This window comes from Asterias amurensis, chromosome 13 (genome assembly GCF_032118995.1).
Source record: "Asterias amurensis chromosome 13, ASM3211899v1".
NCBI lineage: Eukaryota > Metazoa > Echinodermata > Asteroidea > Forcipulatida > Asteriidae > Asterias > Asterias amurensis.
In genome coordinates, this window is record NC_092660.1 from 18,426,162 (window position 1) to 18,447,825 (window position 21,664).

The window sequence follows — 21,664 nt, forward strand, 5'->3', positions numbered from 1 at the left end:
ATCAACGGCCATTATTCACCTTCACTTTCGCTTGGCCCACGCACAAACAACTCGCTATGGTCATTGAGCAGTTTCATAGGCTGCACCAGAAGTCTGAAACAAACTCCCTCTGCACATCCGAGACTCATCCTCCATCTCATATTCAACACTCAGTTGGAAACAACACATAGCTCAAATTTTACTGGACAACTGGCACGAGGCCAGTGATTTTAGTGTCAAGCCGAGGCCGGAGGTCCTTTTTTTTTCTTTTTCTTTTTCATATCAACATCTTTGTTTAAAAAAAAAAATAATGTTCAAATGTTCGAGTCTGAGTTCACAAATAGCTGTCAATTCAGAGCATCACCTTAATTAAACAAAAGAGATCATTAACATCTATTATATCATTGCGGTACCCGCTGCAAGAACATAGGAATCGAACTGCCTCTAGTTGGTAAGCTGGTAAGACACTGCTCTAGAATTGCAAGGGTTGTGGGTTCGAATCCCACATGAGTAATATGCCTGTGATATTTTTTCTCTGGACTCGGGGAAAGTACATGTACTGAGTAATGTGCTAACACACATCGGTGTATGGGTAAAAACCAAAATTAATATTCTTTATCCCGATGCAAATTTAACATCTATTCATAAATACCTAAGACAGTATCCATTCTGATTGGTCGAGAGGGCATCACGAGGGGTTGTTTGAACGGATGATATAACATCAGTAAAAAGTGTTGAAACATGGGCGTGACACGCGAGCTTGCACCTGTCGTGTAAGACATTTTCTTCATTCCTATTGGTCGTGAGCAACGGCTGAAACAGTTGTGCAACATCACGCGATATGCGCGACGTGCACAGCATCTCCTTGTTAGGAGTTGTTTACCCGAGGGCCTTACCATTTCAAATCTGGAGGGGTGTTGTGTTGAAAGAAATCATTGAAAAATTATACTTTTTTGCATTTATTTTACCTTTTGACCAAAAAGTGTTGATGTTTTTTGACCGAAAAGGTATTATGAATGGGAATCAAAAGTGCAATGAATCGGTTTTCAACTAGTGGTTTTAACCCGCCGTGGCCTGGTTCTTCATAATTTACCTCGACTTTGTCTTGGTAAAATTATCAAGTCAAGGCCTCGGCGTGGGTTTAAACCACTAGTTGAAAACCTCTTCACCTATTCAGCGACATTGATTCCCTTATTATAGATCATTTCCGCGTAGTGTTTTGTTCAAATGAAACAGTTTAGATGATAAAAAGGTCTCATTTTGGTTCTATAGTCTCTTCTCATTCTGAGTCTGGTCTTGTTAATAAAACATGTAAAATCCCTGTCCAGTAAAGATTCTGAGCTGCAAGTCCTGCAGTCAGGCAGTCTTGTAGATTTTCCCCCCAAATTGAGCCCTGTTCAATCAAGAGTGCTTTCCATTTTTTCTGTCTACTTTTCTTGTATTCTCTTTAAATAGGAATAGCAATTTGTGTGTGTTAAGCAGGGGATTTGTATGTTGTTGCTTTTAAAGCCTGTTGTACAGTGCAGTTGCCAAACAGTCTGCCGCATTTAAGCTGACGATGTTCTAGTGCTGAGTGAACGAGTAACGCACGCATTTTACACTTCAATTTGCAAGACAATTACGTGCAACTGTAATTGCTTCTTGTCACATACAGTAACAGGGTACCTGTGAGGTTACAGAGCTGCCACTGACTCTACCTGATCCTGCAGAAAGTTCCCTGAAAAAGGGAAGATTTTTTTCCATATCCCGATGGAGAAATTTGACAATCTCCCTGATTATTGAAACTTTGTCCCTATCTGTTGAATGTATAAAATATCCCTGATTTCAAGATGCATACCTGACTATGTACATGGCATCTCCCATTGCTATTTTTCGCTAATTTAGCTGTTGATGCTGCAGTACTTCTATACTTATCGGAGTTGAGATGTTTTAGACACTTGAACACACTTGACATTGGATGGCTTTTCTAGACTGGGATACAGTAACATTTATTCAGAACAGTTTGGGATATCCTCTTGTGGTTTGGTTGGTTTATTTGGCTGAATAAGAGTCACTCCCCTGGACATTCCATTGTGCACAGGTGTAGTCTGCTAGGAATGCACCTACACTCTTAAAACTTAAGAGTTGAATCCAACACTTGCATGTGTTCGGTGAGTGACTACACTTTGAAAGTGTTGAATCCAGCATTTTGTTGGTTAAATCTAGCATTTTTAATTTTTGATCCAACGCAAAAAGGGTTAATTCAACAATTTAAGTGTTATTTCAACATTTCTCAAAACAATTCCTTTGAATTGTTGGATCAGCTTTTTAAACGTTAAACTGGCACTTAAATTGTTGACAGACTACTTTTAAATGCTGGATTTAACATATAAAATGCTGGCTCCAACACTTTCAAAGTGTAGTCACTCACCGAACACATGCAAGTGTTGGATTCAACTCTTTAGTTTTAAGAGTGTACCGGTACATGTACTGTGCTTCGCTTCATTTGCCCGTGCAAAGAGAGGGAAGGGGTACTGGAATTCATGCTGTGTGTTCTATAACGCTTGTAATAGAGCCAATCTGTTACACTTAATAATGATAATAATAGTGGCATCTTATTTTATATAGCGCGCAGAAACAACACTTCCCGCACACTTGTGCTACGAATTGGCAGGGAATTTTTGCTTGCTAGGAATTCTTCGCTTACACAGCTCAGTGCAGAAATTCGGCGCTTGACTGTAAAAGGAGAATGGTGATCGTGAGCGCAGTATTCAGCAGTAAGTAGCGCCATGAAATCGGGCCCATCATCTGTGGGTAACTATAGATCCACACCATGTACATTGTACATAAATCAAGTCATGATAGATGGGGGCGGAGGATGGATGGAGGATGTCCACTCTACACCTGTGGTCCCTGTCATAAGTCTCTGTCATAACTCAGTAATGGATACTCTTGGTTGAGTAGTTGTAGTGTGGCATGTAAAACTGTAGAGAAAAGTGTTATTCACATGACAGCAATTTAACTGGGGTCCCTTACCTAATTTTAGCATGGTTGTAAAAAGTAGCAATGTTTGACAAGATTTTGCAAGAGAACTTGGCCGTCGAACACAATTGTTGTCCTTTCACACTTGTACATTTTGTAAATTTTTACAACCATGTTACAATTTAGCAAGAAGACCTTGCTTTTAAGAAGAGTTCGGCTAGAAGTTTGGGGTGTTTCTAATTCTACATTATTAATATGATTTGTTTCTGTTTTAAAATAAAACCAAGAATGCATCTTAATAGCATGGACATGATTGGTAAATACTCACACACACAAAATTAGCTTAAAAACTTACTTGGTAACGAGCAATAAGAGCTGTGATAAAACATTGTGAGAAACGGCTCCCTCTGAAGTAACGTAGTTTTTGAGAAAGAAGTAATTTCTCACTCAATAATGAAAGATATAAGGAATGAAGCCTTTTATTAGGCATCTTAAAGCACACAATATTTGTGCAACAATTTAGTGTTTTCTCTTCCATTCTTCTTTCGCAACTTCGATGACCAATAATAATAATAACCTTACTTATAAAGCGCTTTTTACAAAAGCGATACAAAGCGCTAACGAAATACAATGGCAACAAAAACAAAAGAAAAACTATATGCTTTACAGACAAAACAATGCAATTAACAATGATACAATCTAGAGTAACTTAGGATAGAGGTGGGTTTTTAATTGGGATTTGAAGGAACTCAGGGAATTGGCTAAACGAACAGATTGAGGGAGACGATTCCAGCATTTTGGCCCAGTTGCAGCAAAAGCTTTAGATCCTACATTGGTACGTGATCGTGGGGCATTCAATACAACAGCTGAAGTGGATCTTAAATTATACAGAGACTGGCGGGTGTGGAGAAGGTTGCCCAGATAAGTTGGAGCTTGGTTTGAGCCAAAATGTTCACAGATTTGTTATTTCATACATATGTTGGGATACACCAAGTGATAATACTGGTCTTTGGCAATTAACAAACGTGTACAGTGCCTTTAAATAACTGTTGAAAGTCTGAGGAAACCTGTATGTGGCCCATACTCAAATTACTAATATTATGTGTAAATTTCAAATGCTTTTAAAGGCAGTAGACACTATTGGTAATTACTCAAAATAATTATCAGCATACAACCTCACTTGGTAACGAGTAATGGGGAGAGGTTGATAGTATAAAACATTGTAAGAAACGGCTCTCTCTGAAGTGACGTAGTTTTCGAGAAATAAGTAATTTTCCACGAATTTGATTTCGAGACCTCAAGTTTAGAACTTGAGGTCTAAACAATCATCAACCATCTAAACGCCAAAACTTCGTGTGACAAGGGTGTTTTTTCTTTCATTATTATCTCGCAGCTCCGACGACCAATTGAGCTCAAATTTTCACAGGTTTGTTATTTCATGCATATGTTGAGATACACCATGTGAGAAGACTGGTCTTTGACAATTACCAATAGTGTCCAGTGTCTTTAAAAACTTTTGTGGCCACTGAAGACAAAGTATTACATGTATTCTAGATACAGAATTGGTAATTCATTCAAATTAATTAAAACAAATCTGTAGTTTTGTTCTGAAAGCTCACTAGATCTGGTACCCAGTTGCAATCCTCCAAAATTCCTGACTGAATTTCTGTCAAGGAATTGGCATTTTGAAAAACACATCAATATTGCTTGCTCTGATTTCTGCAGAAGCCTGATTTAAAAACTCTACCAGATTCAATTCTCTGGAGAAACACTTCCATCTGAATTACTGTTAAAGTCCTCAGAATTCAGAAAACCACACGAGCAATGCATCAATGTCAGCTTATCCTGATTGCTGGGTAAGCTCGATAAAGCTTGTTCCAAATTCAATCCTCCAGAGAAACATGGGAAAACTGTCAAAGCCAAAGAATAGTACTCCGCACTAATGACGTCACTTTTGTTTAATAAAGTTTCAATTTCAATTTCAATTCACTTTATTATCCACGATGGGAAATTCATTTCGGCCTTTTATACAACAAACTGACAAAATTTACTTGAAATTATTATCTACCATTTAAAACAGACAAAAAACACTACAAGCCACAAAGGTCTATAAAAATATGAAATAGTCTTATGTCAGATATTCGTTCCACGATATTCGTCTGCGAGCCAGACCACAGACAGATGTAGACTCAGTGTTATGAGGAACATAAAGCTTGGTTACCCTCGTTGAATTTTGACATGGCGTCTGAGATTCTGGGACTGAGCCAGGCCTGGAAATGGAGGCCAGGCCTGTAGGTTCATCTTTGAGAGGACAACACCATTTTCATTTTGCATTATACATGTGGGGCACTTCCATTGGAAAAATCTTTAAAATTCTTTGGGAATTTTCTGAAGAGGACACCAAGGCCAAGCTCAGTGAAACAGAGGCAAAATACCACTTTCGTGCATTAACAAAATAATGTTACGAGCAGTTTACATTATATGTAGCTTACATTTCCAATGCTGTACTTTATCTTGATTCAAAGAGACTACATGTACGTGTGTAGATTCCAGTTTTGTGTAGTATTAGATACAAACTTTACACATCAGGGCCAAATTTCATGTCTTTTTTTGTATGCTTTAAAAGCGAAGAATTGGCGATTTCAGAAGCAAAGAATTTTGCACTTTTGATAGGTTAGCCAGGACTTTTTTTTGTGCGTGTCCGTACTCCATGTAACTAGGCATTCTTCGCTTTTTTACACAGCTACATGTAGCGCAGAAATTCAGCTATATAACATGCCCTGTAAGCAAAAATATTGATTGCTTGTGCTGACTTGGTAGTAAGCAGAGCCAAACAAATGGGCCCAATGCCAGGGCCCAAATTCATAGAGCTGCTTAAGCAAAAAATTTTGCTTAGGCAAAAAATTCATTGCTTAGTAAAATCAGATTACCGGCCAAGACTCCACTCAATTGTTATGCTAAGTAAACAACAGCTAAATACTAGTCATAAGCAATGTATATGGCATGACATTTTGGCCAGTAACACCTGTAAAATAAGCAAGCTATTTTCGTGCTTAACCAAATTATTTGCTTAAGCAGCTCTATGAAATTGGCCCCTGGTAAGCACAAAAACTTGCTAAGCACAGAAATATCATGCTTGACAGAAACATGGTTATAAATACCTGATATGATATCAGGTACTTTGAACGCATCCCAAGAGGGGAGTTCAACAACATTATGGTCACTTTGTTTCGCATCCAATGAATGTGATTATCACGCTTCTTTGAATGTGTTCATTTGAGAAGGGGGGGGGGGGTAGTTTAGTCTTCATTTATTTAGAGTCATATTGAGTAATTCACCTGGCAGCTTACTAACGGTAGGCCACCTGAGCAGGCTTCTTTCTCGGGGCAGTCATCAACGAAAACCATGCATCGCGTGTGCATCGGAAATGATTGGTTAGGGGCATCTGAATTGGATGGGAGTTGAATACCCTTTTGCTTCCTGGCGAGATTGGCAGGATATTCTGCTTTTTTTTTTCCCTCTTTTTTTTTTTTTTGTCGGTCTTCTGCACTTTGCTTCATAGGTACAATTTGAATTTTACTTTTGAATTTTTAATTTTGATTAAAGGAACACGTTGCCTTGGATCGGTCGAGTTGGTCTTTGAAAAGCGTGTGTAACCGTTTTTTTATAAAATGCATATGGGTAGAAAGATGTTGTAAAAGTAGAATACAATGATCCACACAAACACGCCTCGAAATTGCGTGGTTTTCCTTTTACCTTGTCGACTAACACGTCGGCCATTTATGGGGGTCAAAATTTTGACTCCCATAAATGGCCGACCGTGTTAGTTCGCACAGTAGAAGGAAAACCACGCAATTTCGAGGCAAACTTGTGTGGATCATTGTATTCTACTTTTAAAACATCTTTCCAACCATATGCATTATATACAAAACGGTTACAGACGCTTTTGTTTTGACCAACTCGTCCGATCCAAGGTAACGTGTTCCTTTAAAATTGACAAACTTTGTGACTTGAAGGTCCAATTACAGAGTCATTACAATAGTTAGAAGCTTTTTAAAAGTACACCTACATGTATAGCAAAAATAAATAATGTAAGAAAAGCAGATTGCACCCTCACCTAACAAAAACAGAACATAAAATAGTTGTTTATATTGTAAATCTCTTCAATGAACTAATTATCACATAAGTAGGACGTGAAGGACCTTTTTTTTACTGGCAATTATCTTTGTCATCAAATCGTTTCACGGTGCAGTAATGGACGGGAAGTTTTTTTTAATGACACTAAAAAGTAGATCAGGTTCGGAGTTGTCTGTTGAATAACATGTTGAATACACTTCATGTTGAATGAAGCCATTTGCGAATAAGCCATTAGCGAGTTAGAATGTCTGGTACAATGACTTGCTTAGTAACAAGTACCGCTTACATTTGAATTCCTCATACTAAAGAGACAGTCGCTACATGTATGTCAAATGGTTCTGGGCAAGCCTTTGCATACATTACATGTAGCAACCTCCAGATGAGAAAACCCTGGTTCATGTACATTTTCAGAACTGTGTATGGGTGTTCACCGTACGTAAGCAGGTCATTGTACCAGACAATATTCAAATCTAACATTCAAATGGCTTATTGATGGCTTCTGCTTTTGCTATGGGCATCCTGCATGCTTCAACGCTTGGTCGTGCAATGTTTAAGCCCCAGCCTTTAATTGAGTGAGGGCCTGAGCCAGTCGTGTTAAACTTGAATAAGGGCCGATACAGTTGAATTGCTTCCTCAGACTAAAGAATATTGTTGCTAAATGTACATTCAGTTAGTCCCTGGCAAGCTTTTTTGCATTGACCCCTTGTGAAATGTTGAGACGCTAGTTCAAATGCATGGGGATAACCTTTGGCTTTATTACTGTGAAGAACAAGATGAGTGGACAATGATTGACAAAGTTTCAAAAACACAAAGAAGGCGATATCAACAGACATAACCTTCGCTATAAATCTTGCAGTTAAGCGGAAATTTATGCAAATTTTCACAAAGTCCTCTATAAACTTCACAAAAAGTTACCCATCAGTAGCACAGTCTGCAATGTTGTATGTTTATCACTGTTTCAATGTAACTTGCTCCTTTAATATTATAGCAAGGTAACAATAGACTTGGGTTAGGACCTAGACTTGTGGACAAGTCGTTAATTGTCTGTCCCGGTGATAGCGTTCCCACTCTATTCCCAATCTCCCCGCGATTCCTGCGGTATTCTAGTGAGACTGCTGGCCCCGCGAGACTACTGCTCTCACAACGGTCCCATTTAACGGGGAGTAGAAGTCGGCAACCAGCAGTTCTCGCGAGAGCAGTGATCTTGCGAGAACACCGCCACAACTCGACTATCTCACCATGGCAGACCATTAACGACTTGTCCACAAGTCTAGTTTGGACCCAAGGCTTTCAATTGACACATGTCTAGATGTACGAAGTAGCTGAATTCTAACCAGGATCAACTACCTCGTAGATCAACCCACTATCAAAGCGCTATCTTAGTCACTTCAGAACTTTGGGTCCAAACCAATATTTGTGGAGTGGTATGAGGTTGAACTAGGTGAATCTTTAATTTGATATCTTATTTGGTTTGAGAACTGTCTTGCTTTAGATTCATTTCTACTACTGCGGAGTAGATTTTCAGAATCCACGATACTTCTCAGTTCAGAAGAGAACTGTCCTGCTTTTTAACTACTACCTGGGCGGAAGGTAGAAAATCAGCCGGGATTACTATTGTACTTTAGGTTATAGTGGACCGTTTCTAACTTCACTACCTCAGAGTGAGTTCCTAATTCATGTGTAATTGGTTGACGACGAAGCTGAAACAGAAGACCCAGCATCTCCTTGAGTGGTATTAGGTGAATCTTCATTAATTTGTTTTCTTCTTTTTGTTTGTTTGCGACAACAGAAAAAGTAGCAATTAAAATACTGGACAAGACGAAGCTTGACCAGAAGACCCAGCGTCTCCTCTCTCGTGAGATATCCTGCATGGAGAAGCTCCACCATCCTAACATCATCAGGCTCTATGAGGTGATCGAGACGCTAGCCAAGCTCCATCTCGTCATGGAGTACGCCGCTGGCGGCGAGCTGTTCACCAAGATCTCCAACGAGGGTAAGCTGAGCGAGGCAGATTGTAAGCCGATATACGCTCAGGTCGTTGCTGCTGTGCATCATATGGTAAGTTGATATAATTGGGGGGTACAGGCTAGGTTTTTTTTTTCCTGCAGGGTCCAATTTCATAAAGCCTGTAAGCACAAAAAACTTGCCTAGCAAAAAAACGTTTGCTTAGCAAAAATAGTTAGCCAACCTAACACCATTCAGATACACTTGCAGCGACTGGAACCTCGGTCATTTCTTGCTTAGCCATCAGGTGATCAGTCCAAGGTGGATGAAAGCGGAGGTGACTTGGCATGAAATGAACCCTTCTTTGTGATTAACATACATTGCACCATATGTAGAGCAAGTTGAACCTTAGGGTCCTGCTCTCTAACCAGACAATGATTCATTACTGGACAAGCTTTGTAACCTTTTACAACTATGCATAGAATTAGCGGAGCCCAGAATGCAGCGGCAGGACTCGAATTCGGAGACACAGTTAGATGGTTGATTACGAGACCTCAAGTTCTAAACTTGAGGTCTCGAAATCAAATTCGTGGAAAATTACTTCTTTCTCGAAAACTACGTCACTTCAGAGGGAGCCGTTTCTCACAATGTGTTGGAGCATCAACCTCTCCCCATTACTCGTCACCAAGAAAGGTTTATGCTAATAATTGTTTTGAGTAATTACCAATAGTGTCCACTGCCTTTAACATTTGAGTACCACTATTTTGAGACAAAGATGTTAAATTTAGGGAAAAAAAGACCACCGGACTTGTACCATCTTGAGCTTAATGGTTAGACAGTGTAAAGTTCGAGCCCTGAGCAGGCCAAGTTTTGCCTTTTATAGGCTGAGGAAATTTTTGTTTTACGAGAGGAGAATCGTGAAGTTAGGAGAATATTTCAGAGAGCAGTGTAACGGGGGCTAAGCCTCGATTTAATTCTACATGTAGGCCTTGGATTACACATGAACCAGTGGTCCATTAACTTTAGGAAGAAATTATTCATCGCACACGGTTTATATTAGAAATGAGAGCGTATTCGAACATTGTAGGGGATTCTTTAATTTCCGTTCCAGTTCCTAGAAACGTTACTTTAATACATACGACAAATCGTTTGATGAATGCACATTGTACGTTACAAACATTTTGCCATACAGTACATCTAGTCATTAAAATGGGCCTGCATTGTAATAACATACATGTACAGCCTTATTATGCATCTGTAGATATTTCCAATGAATGACAATATTGATGAAAATGCCAATTAACTTTTATTGGTGGCCATATCTCTTGAGAGAGCTACATGTACAGTGTATGTGTATTGGAAAAATGTCAGGATAAAAGGACAAAACTTAAAGGCAGTGGACACTATTGGTAATTACTCAAAATAATTATTAGCATAAAACCTTACTTGGCATCGAGTAATAGAGAGAGGTTGGTAGTATAAAACATTGTGAGAAATGGCTCCCTTTGAAGTGACGTAGTTTTCGAGAAAGGAGAATTTTCCACAAATTTGATTTCGAGACCTCAAGATTAGAATTCGAGGTCTTGAAATCAAGCATCTGAAAGCACACAACTCCGTGTGACAAGGGTGTTTTTTCTTTCATTATTATCTCGCAACTTCAACGACCGATTGAGCTCAAATTTTCACAGGTTTGTTATTTTATGCATATGATGAGATACAGCAAGTGAGAAGACTGGTCTTTGACAATTACCAATAGTGTCCACTGTCTTAAGTTAGAAAATAGATCAAAATATGTTATTATAAAAAAAAGCATTGTGTTTGAAAATTGCAATACATGTAACAAAGAGGTTAATACTTTTTTCCAAAATTGAAACACAAAGAGATTGAATAGTCTTAATGCCAATTGAAACCTTTTAATTAGTACATGTGTATACTCCTTACACACCAACAAATTGCATTAACAATCTAATGCGCAAACAGGAAATTGGCGTTTTTTCTTTAAAAGAGCCGGCGGGAATCAGCTGCGTAAATGAAGAAATTTCCACCTGGACATCTATTGATACAAATACACCCTGTCAACTTTTATCCTGATTTAACATCACTACGACACTCACGCTGGAAAGGCAGTGTTTTTTTTTAAAGGAACACGTTGCCTTGGATCGGTCGAGTTGGTCTTTGAAAAGCGTTCTGTAACCATTTGTTATAAAATGCATATGGGTTGAAAGATGTTGTAAAAGTAGAATACAATGATCTACACATATATGCCTTCGAAATTGCGTGGTTTTCTTTTTACCTCGTCGACTAACACGTTGGCCATTTATGGGAGTCACGATTGTGTTATAGTTAGCGACGTAAAAGGAAAACCGTGCAATTTTGAATGATACTTGTGTGGATCATTATATTCTACTTTTAAAACATCTTTCTAACCATATGCATTTCATAACAAACGGTTTCAAATGCTTTTTTATAGGCCAACTCGTCCGATCCAAGGCAACGTGTTCCTTTAACATCCACTCAACACTCTCGCTGGAAAGGCAGTGTTTTCTTTAACATCGCTGAGGGCTTATTAAGAAATCGGAAATTTCTGAGAGGAGACAGTTTTTTTTTGTAAGAACTGATGGCCAAGCTAAAAAAGAAAACTTAGGATTCTTTGAGTTTAAAGATACTGGACACTAATGGTAATTGTCAAAGACCAGTCTTCTCACTCGGTGTATCTCAACATTTTATATACATAAAATAACAAACCTGTGAAAATTTGAGCTCAATCGGTCGTCGAAGTTGCGAGATAATAATGATAGAAAAAAACACCCTTGTCACACAAAGTTGTGTGCTTTCAGATGCTTGATTTCAAGACCTCGAATTCTAAACTTGAGGTCTCGAAATCAAATTTGTGGAAAATTCTCCTTTCTCGAAAACTACGTCACTTCAGAGGGAGCCGTTTCTCACAATGTTTTATACTATCAACAGCTCCCCACTACCCGTTACCAAATAAGGTTTTATGCTGATAATTATTTTGAGTAATTACCAATAGTGTCCACTGCCTTTAAGGGTTTATACCGGATGTTATCATTTGGCTGGACGTTTGTTGATAAAATGTTATGGACACTGTATGTGCAAGTACTATGGTTGAGCCGTTTTAGAGCATCGAGTTCAAGTTCTAGTGGTTTAGTCATCAGGGGTGAAACAGGTTCGAGTCCCGTTCATTCCACTTGGGTCCATCAGCAAAAAACTTCACCATAATTGTTTTTCTCTTCACCCAGGGGTATAAATGGTTTCCTGCGAGGGTATAAACTTGAAGTTGATATTGTATTTGAAAAAGCCTTCTGAGCTGTGTACTGTTATTAATTTATACACATGTAGCTGCTGCAAGTACGTGTACTTTTGTCAAGCTGATAGATTTGTTTTGTATGTACTGTACATGTAGCTAACTGTTTGTATTTTTAAAAGCAGCTCTATGATATGTAACTGGGACCCAAACATGCATGGATTGGAAGTGCTTTCGGAAAGCCATTCTACGCATGCATGCATACACAATGTACATTAATTCAGAGCACATCATCGACTAACCATTACCCATTGCATTAAAGGCACTGCCATCGACTTCACCAGACTCTTCCTACATCTATACTATTAAAAGCGTAACCTGCGCCATCTTGGATTGAAAATTAGAAGGTCCAGTGGTATGGCATCCTTGTGGAATCCAACACGGTTGTTTGTGTGGAATTCAATACGTTTGTGTGGTTTCAGACGTCGGGTTGCAAGTCTGCAAAACCCGGATCCAAACTCGCACTTACAAGTCATGTGATTGGAGGAAGTTTGGGCGGCGACCGTGCGTCAACCACTGGTCGATGTTGTTACCAGACTTCCTAGAAATCTTTCTGACAGGCGACTCATTGGACAGTGTTTCGCAGATGGTGCTCCGGATTGGTTCATTCATTGCCCCTTGCCCGCCCACCCGCCATTCGATCCGCCCTTTTTGGTCAGGTTACTTTCGTGTTGTACTAAGCATGGTTCTCCGGATTGGTTCATTCATTGCCGCGCAGGGTCGAAAGGGTCGAAGAGGCTGGGTGCCAGGACAAAACCAATCTCACGACTTTGACCGAATTTGCATTGAATGGATGAAGTACCGTAGATTGATGTTTCGCAGGTGACCATGTGTCAACCACTGGTCGACGTTGTTATCAGACTTCCTAGAAATCCTTCTGCGGGTGACTCATTTGTTGAAAAGATTAAATGGAGAATATTTATGGAAAAGCATTCACTTCCAAACGGCATGAGAATTATCATGATGAACAAGGATGGGATCAAACGGAAGCCTAATAATTTGGAAACATTGGGTAGGGCCGGCTATAGGTTGGAAGGTGTCTAAGGGAACTTTACAATTAATAACATTTGGGGGTGGGGGCCTTACACAAAGAGCCATTCTGGTCAGTGTATTGTGAGCGGTGTGTTGTCTGGTTTGAGACAGGCCACCTGTTGCTTGGTGAAGAAGGTCGCCGTGGGACCACTTTAGGTTGACAGTGGGTGGCGACCTTGGACCTTTTGCCAGTAAACTCAAATGGGTACATGAATACCGTTTTAGAATACGGTCTGTTCATGGAGGTATAATGTTGCAGTTTCAGAGTTTAACCATGGAGGTAGAATTGTGAAACCATTCCTTACTCTATGGTGAAACTTATACACACACGTCAAAGGCTGTTTTGAAGCTGTAAAAAAAGAACTTTGCTTTGCATTTGGTCAAAGTTGTTAAGCAAAACGACATTAAGTTTCCTTTTGAATAAGTCCATTCACAAAATTGGTTAGAGCAGTGTGTCGGTCAGGTCTCAGAATATACATTTTGCCAAATCCATTTTGAACCCTAATTTAGCCATCGGCCCGTCGGGTTGGTTACTGATGGAGATAATATTAACAAAAGAGACCTCGTGCGGCTGAATGGGGTACATTTTTAGGAGTTTGTCTATTGACCCAAACTGGACGTAACAAACCCTAAACATGACTTGACATGCTTTCTGAAAGTGAAATAAGTTAGAGAAAATTAAGGAGTGGGGACGAGTTTATCGTTTTTATTTAGTTTGTACGATATAGGGTTCCAGAGATATGGGATGTATGGAGGTTTGTTCCTAGAGCAGCGTGAACATGAACACGGTCAGAAATTGTGTCGTTTGTCGTTCAAATTTCGCGAGATGCAATAAGCCCAAAGTGACAATAAAACAAAACCAGACCTGCCAAGTCTCACGCATTAGGCGTGAGACTCACGCATTTGGGCTCTGTCTCACGCTCACACGCACATCAACCATTATTGGGGCGAGATCGGAAAAAAAAAATTAACGACATTTTTTGTACCAAATTTGTACAAACAGAGCGCAAATTTGCAGATTGCGCACGCTTTTGCTCATCCAGTAGGTTTAGCTCAAATTCGGCAGAGCGCAAAACGCTTATTGCGCACAAGTTTGTTCCGATTCTTTTAGCAAATTCGTTGAAATGCGCTCCACTAGCGAAGACACAACAGGCAGAAGAAGTGAGCGATTGATTTTGGACATCATTTTTAGTCTATTTTTTTCAAGTTTGGAAGGATATAATCTGACACAATCGAACCTCCACATTAACCATCAACATCTCCTGTGTACCTCAAGTGAGTTTTAATTATTCTGAGGAGGCTTTTGATGCATTTTGAAACACTTTTTGTCCACAATTAAATTTCACATTGTTTTATTTGTTTATAAAAAAAAAAACAAAAAAAAAAGGTTGGGCGGCGATTTAAAAAGGCCTTCTTAAACTGGCAATTTTTTTTCCTGGGGGATGGGGGTTGAGCTTTGAAAAATCTCACACATAGCTAGCCTCTGGACTTGGCATCTCTGCCTGCAAAACACTTTTTTGACGTTCACGTTAAGTGCTCCCGTTATACATGCAGCCTATTGACCAGAAAGTTTACAAGACCAATTCAGATGAGAATAAACTAAAAAGAGGCCTACGCTCTTACCGCCCCCGCCCCCCCCCCAAAAAAAAAAAAAACAAAACAGTAGATAAATTAGATTTGTGGCACACAGCATGTTCCAAAAGCTCGCTTTACTTATAGTGCTGTAGCAACGCTATGTATCGTGGGACGTAAAAATGTCATTTTTGACGATGTTTTTTAAAAAGGAAATGCAAGCATTATGAATGTATATTGAGTGTGTGGAGAAAGTTTTGGTAGTGTAGTACAAAAGAAACTTTAGTTATTGCTGGCTAACGGTCAGTTTCACCTATCAACGCTGATTTGAAAAACGTGTAACGTTAGAGAGGCCCAACATATTAGACCCCTATAAGGATCACGGGGGAGCCTTAAAGTTTCTAGATGCATAAGGTACGTTGTCTAACCCAAAACGAGGTGGGTACAGCCACTGCAAGTAGTGGTGGACGTGCGAAATAGCTTCATTTTGGGTTAAAATTATGACACCATGCATAAATATTGAGAGAGGCGTATAACACCCTCACCCACATTTCGAAATATTTGTGTAAAGGATTTTTATATCCTAGCGGGGTGCCGCGCGAAGCGCGGCATCCCGCTAGTTAGGATTAATCTTAGAACTTAGGACGAGTTAAGTTCCGTATCCAAAGGCGTACGACGCATTGAACCCATCCTTAGTAGGATGGGTTACTCGTCCTAACTCGAGATAGGATTAATCCTAGTGTTTCGTGAAATTGGCTGCTGGACACTATTGGTAATTGTCAAAGACCAGTATTCTCACTTGGTGTATACCAAATAATTCATCAAATAACAAACCTGTGAAAATTTGGACTCAATTGGTCATCGAAGTTGCAAGAGAATACTGAAAGACAAAAACACCCTGGTTGTACTTTCAGATGGCTTATAAAAGGCTTCGAGGTCTGATGAAGTCTTTTAGTGTTCGAGTGAGAAGTTACATGTACTTTTTTCAAAAAAAAACTATGTTACTTCATAGGGAGCTGTTTCTCACAGTGTTTAGTACTCGATCAACAACTCTCCATTGCTTGTTACTAAGTAAGTTTTTATGCTGGAACAATTATTGTGAGTAACTACATGTATACATCATGTACCAATGGTGTCCAGTGCCTTTAATGTGTCCTCGTGTATTGGGTTCACAGATGCGGACCCTCAACATCTTAAGTAGTTTGACCCACTTTCTTAGGTTTCGCATTAAGTGTGTATATCCGACGCAATGAAGTTCTACGTATAAATAAGCTCCTTACATTTGCAAGGTCCACATAGGTTTTTTTTAAAACACAGCGGCAGGCAGGATTCAAAGGGCATGTTGCCTGCGGGTTGTGTGCTGTTGACTTTTACAAAAAGCGTTTTTAAAATGATGGTTGGAAAGATATTTAAATACAGGTATGATATTCTTCCTAATTTTGATTTCTTACATTTTTTATTTCCGAGTTTGTTGCCCAAAAATTAGTAGAAAAATGTTATTAAATAGCCTGAATGAAAAGTCTACAACACCACAGATACTGTAGGCCCTCTACATGTACATGTTCATCTAATGTAATGGCATTTGCCCTTGTACTCAATTAGATTTTCCTACTTTTTTTCCTGAAGGCAAATATCATATTCCTGAATTTAATGGGCCTATAATACAATAATGATTCTCATAGATATCCTCGGAAATTGTGCGGTTTGAATGTGTAATCATGACAGAACATAGTCTGCTATTTTGTAGAACATTTTTGACTCCCTAGCAGCCGCATATTCTGCTGGTTGTATTTCAAGAGGAAAATTCATGTTTTTTTTATCACTTCTCACTAACATGACTAATAACAACACAAAGTTGGTGTTTTGAAGCATGAACAACTATTGGACACTATTGGTAATTACTCAAAATAATTATTAGCATAAAACCTTTCTTGGTGATCATGGTGATGAGTAATAGGGAGAGGTTGATAGTATAAAACATTGTGCGAAACGGCTCCCTCTGAAGCTTCTTAGTTTTTGAGAAAGAAGTAATATTCCACGAATTTGATTTCGAGACCTCAGATTTAGAACTTGAGGTCTCGAAATCAATCATCTAAATGCACACAACTCCAGGTGACAAGGGTGTTTTTTTAATTTCATTATTACTTGCAACTTCGATGACTGATTGAGTTTAAATTTTTACAGGTTAGTTATTTTATGCATATATGTTGAGATACACCAACTGTGAAGGCTAGTCTTTGACAATTACCAATAGTGTCCACTGCCTTTAAAGGCACTGGGGTCGATTTCACAAAGAGTTAGGACTAGTCCTAACTTAGGACTAGTCCTAGGAGATATACAAATTGTATGGACAGTCCTAAGTTAGGACGAGTAACTGGTCCTAACTCGAGATAAGACTAGTCCTAACTCTCTGTGAAATCCACCCCAGTGCACTTATTATTGGTAATTACTCAAAATGTCAGCATAAAAACATACTTGGTAACGAGCAATTGAGAGCTGTTGATAGTACAAAACATAGTGAGAAATGGCTCCTGCTGATAAAGTAATGTAGTTTTTGAGAAAGAGGTATTTCTCACTCAAATATTAAAAGACTTAAAACGGGCCTGAAGCCTTTCTTAAGGCCCGGTCACACGCAGAATACGCCCACGCTCATTCAACCAATCGAGGGCGTTCATTTTTTCGTTCTCGTTTTCGTTCTCGTTATCGGGGCCTGTGTGACTGGGCCTTTAGGCAACTGAAAGCAAACAAATTTATGTAACAAGGGTGTTTTTTTATTTCATTGTTCTCTTGAAACTTCGATGACCATGTATGAGTCCAAATTTTCACAGATTTGTTATTTTATGCATTTAAGTGTGGATACACCAAGTGAGAATACTGGTCTTTTAGAAACATGAAATGGATATATTAAAAGAAGTAATTTTCCAAACAGCCAAGGTTTGGAGGTCAATGCCCCTTTAATGGCAGCAACAGTTTACAGACCTATACTAATGCAGTTATTCTTTTTTCCTGGATGTAACTTCTCATCTTAATATAAAATGTGACCCATCCTGATGCAAACATACCGAGATAAAATTTCATGAAGCTGAGCGCAGAACCATCATTGATATTAAATTACAATTTATTCAGCCAAACCATTTTCAACGGACCCAGAAAAAAGGAAAAAAAAATGTCTTATCAAGTTTATAGTGATCAAGGGAGGGAATTAAGTTTAAAGCGTGTGCGTTGGCAAAATTGGAAATATCAAATGGTCACAAATTTACTTATGTAACATGAGGCCTTTTCACATGAGTGAAATAAGCAGGGGGTCCATGGTCCTTAAAGGAACACGCTGCCTTGGATCGGACGAGTTGGTCTATAAAAAGGGTTTGTAACCATTTGTTATAAATTGCATATGGTTGGAAAGATGTTTTAAAAGTAGAATACAATGATTCACACATGTGGTCCATTCTTACACACGAATGGCACGCACCTCGGGCATTATCCTATACCATGCATGCAGGCAAGAAAATTTGTGATCAACACATGCAATAGCCATTCCATGGTAGCTGTAGCTGTGCGAAGACCAGTGAACAAACGATTAACTATGTTGACCTTTGACACCCAAAAAGTGGTTTCTGTGTCGTGTGAAAGGTCAAGTTCAAGTTTCAATCAGCACCTTCCGAGTCAAACGACCCTTAGCTTTACAAGATGGTCAGGTAGCCACCAATTCTGACCTGGCCTTAAGTTCCTGGCAGAGCGGATAATGAGCATCGGACTCAAGCTCTGGTGTTTTGAATCAGTCCCCTTCGTGACACCTTACAAGGGTCCTTTTAAGGACACAAGTGTCACGACCGGGACAGAGACACAAGTGTCACGACCGGGACAAGGACACAAGTGTCACGACCGGAACAGAGACACAAGTGTCACGACCAGGACAAGGACACAAGTGTCACGACCGGGACAAGGACACAAGTGTCACGACCGGAACAGAGACACAAGTGTCACGACCGGGACAAGGACTCAAGTGTCACGACCGGGACAAGGACACAAGTGTCACGACCAGGACAGAGACACAAGTGCCACGACCGGGACAGAGACACAAGTGTCACGACCGGGACAGAGACACAAGTGCCACGACCGGGACAGAGACACAAGTGTCACAACCGGGACAGAGACACAAGTGTCACAACCGGGACAGAGACACAAGTGTCACAACCGGGACAGAGACACAAGTGTCACAACCGGGACAGTGACACAAGTGTCACAACCGGGACAGAGACACAAGTGTCACAACCGGGACAGAGACACAAGTGTCACGACCGGGACAAGGACACAAGTGTCACGACCACTAGTGCTGGGCGAATAGTGAAATTTTGTTATTCGGATACCGCTGGCCAACTATCCGAAATTAACCGGATATTCGAATAGTTTTTTCGCCGCTAGAGGGCGCTGTTTAAAAAAAAATATATTTTTTTTTTGCCGCTAGAGGGCCCTGTTCGTTTGTGAATGAGATCTTTTGGGCGGATTGATATTAGTTTTAGACAGTGTCACTCGGTTCATTCATAAAAATGACCGGATCTAATTTAAAGATGACGATTTGCTTTTTCTTTTGATCGTCATTGACTCTACGTGAAGGAAAACTTTTGTAATCTTTGAACAAATTACGTCAGAAATGTCATTGTTTTAACTCTTCACGGAGGTGAGCATAGTTAAATACTTAATATATGCTGTTTTATGCTGTCTTAATAGAAGTTTCATAAGGATTCAGACAAAACATTCATATCAGTTGTCGCCCGACGTCCGCGGATATTCGGATATTAAAGAATATCCGGTTACTCGGTTGTAATTACAGAATTATCCGGTTTGTAAATAGGTATTCGCGCCCTATGCGGATATCCGGTTAAGAAAAAAAAGGCATTCGCGGTTACGGATAGGAAAACCTATTCGCCATTAACCGGATATTCAAATAATTCGCCCAGGCCTAACGACCACGACTGTTGAGAATCACAAGAGCTTGGGTCTGATGCTCTTATTTGCTCGGCCAAAACACGTCTTAAAAGCAAGGCACTTGACCATTATTGCTGCGTCCTTCAAAAGAGGAATAAAGCGGATGGCCGCGTCGTGTTAAGCATGTAAAAGAGCCCAGTGCACTTATCGTAAAGAGTTTTGCCCCGGTGTTCCTGGTTTTATTTGCTACATATTGTGCTGCAGCACCAGTAAACCATACATAGCCTTTAATGTATAAAGGAATTGTTTTTATAAAAAAAAATTGTAGGATCACCAAGAAAATACTGAATGTTGAACCGCCTTGAGCTTCACTGAGTAACGGATATGAGCGCTGTATATGAGCGCCACTCTTAATAATGTGATCACTGGTACATGTATGTAATGTAAACTCAAATGTGTATTCTGATCAAGCCTCTACTGCTTGGCAATGATGGAGTGTGACATGTACACTCTATAGGAAGAACGAGAAGTGCTTTCCTCTTTTCTTTCCTTTTCTTTCCTGTTCACACTTGCGTCTCCCATACATAATGATGTAGTTACGTACATCATGTGCTGTACAAGGTCCAAGTGTGTGACACACAACGCTGCTTGTGATCAGAATACGTAAAGAAATTGTTGTTGTCTCAAGTTTCTATTCCATCACGATAACTATTGTCGTCGCTGTGAATACAGCACAACGATTAAATACGTGCACACAATACATTGTGCTTACTGGGGGATGTAATAAGCTAATCATATTTTTTTTGCGTAGGCATGGGATGCTTTCATGTATATTATATTGATCACCAGCAACGCAAATTTAACGACATTATTGGATTGGTAGAATTTGAAGGAAAATGAGCTGCATGTAATATGACAGGTTTGCAGATCTGCATGTACGTTACCGAAGTTCACGCCTGATAATTAAATTCCAATGTTTTTTAATGAATCTGATTCTTTTATGGTTTAAAAAGCAAAGGATACATTGGTGTTTGGAACCGCTCAACTTCCTTTGTAGTTTTATACAATACAATTAACCTTTGAAAAACTCTTCTGAAAAGGTGGTTATATTTTAAGATTTTCCCGAAGAATCTGTAGCGAATATTTCAACGCCGGAAAAATAATCCCTACATGTACATAACCAATCTTGCAATCCTTACAGTGCCTTAAAGGCAGTGGAAACTATTGGTAATTATCAAAGACTAGCCTTCACAGTTCGTGTATCTCAACATATGCATAAAATAACAAACCTGTGAAAATTTGAGCTCAATCGGTTATCGAAGTTGCGAGATAATAATGAGAGAAAAAACACCCTTGTCACACGAAGTTGTGTGCGTTTAGATGGTTGATTTTGAGACCTCAAATTCTAAATCTGAGGTCTCGAAATCAAATTCGTGGAAAATTACTTCTTTCTCGAAAACTATGGTTCTTCAGAGGGAGCCGTTTCTCACCATCTTTTATACCATCAACCTCTCCCCATTACTTGTCACCAAGAAAGTTTTTATGCTAATAATTATTTTGAGTAATTACCAATAGTGTCCACTGCCTTTAATACATGTTACATTCACATATTTGTGGATAAAAAGTGGTATATTTTTCCACAACTGCAGAACTGAGGTCTCGAAATCAAGCATCTGAAAGCACACAACTTCGTGTGACAAGAATGTTTTTTTCTTTATTTATTATCTCGCAACTTTGACAACCAATTGAGCTTGGATTTGTTTTTTATGCATCTTCAGGTACATGTAC

At 39.4% G+C, this 21,664-nt stretch overlaps 1 protein-coding gene across 2 annotated transcripts in view; it reads left to right on the forward strand.

Moving 5' to 3' along the window:
- Positions 1-21,664, forward strand: part of LOC139946389 (serine/threonine-protein kinase NIM1-like) — an 85,228-nt gene that overhangs the window by 42,849 nt on the left and 20,715 nt on the right. For both annotated transcript variants that reach the window (XM_071944032.1, XM_071944033.1), the window contains exon 3: positions 8,867-9,135. In XM_071944032.1, coding sequence (XP_071800133.1) covers positions 8,867-9,135 — 269 coding nt within the window. The remainder of the gene's footprint in view (positions 1-8,866; positions 9,136-21,664) is intronic.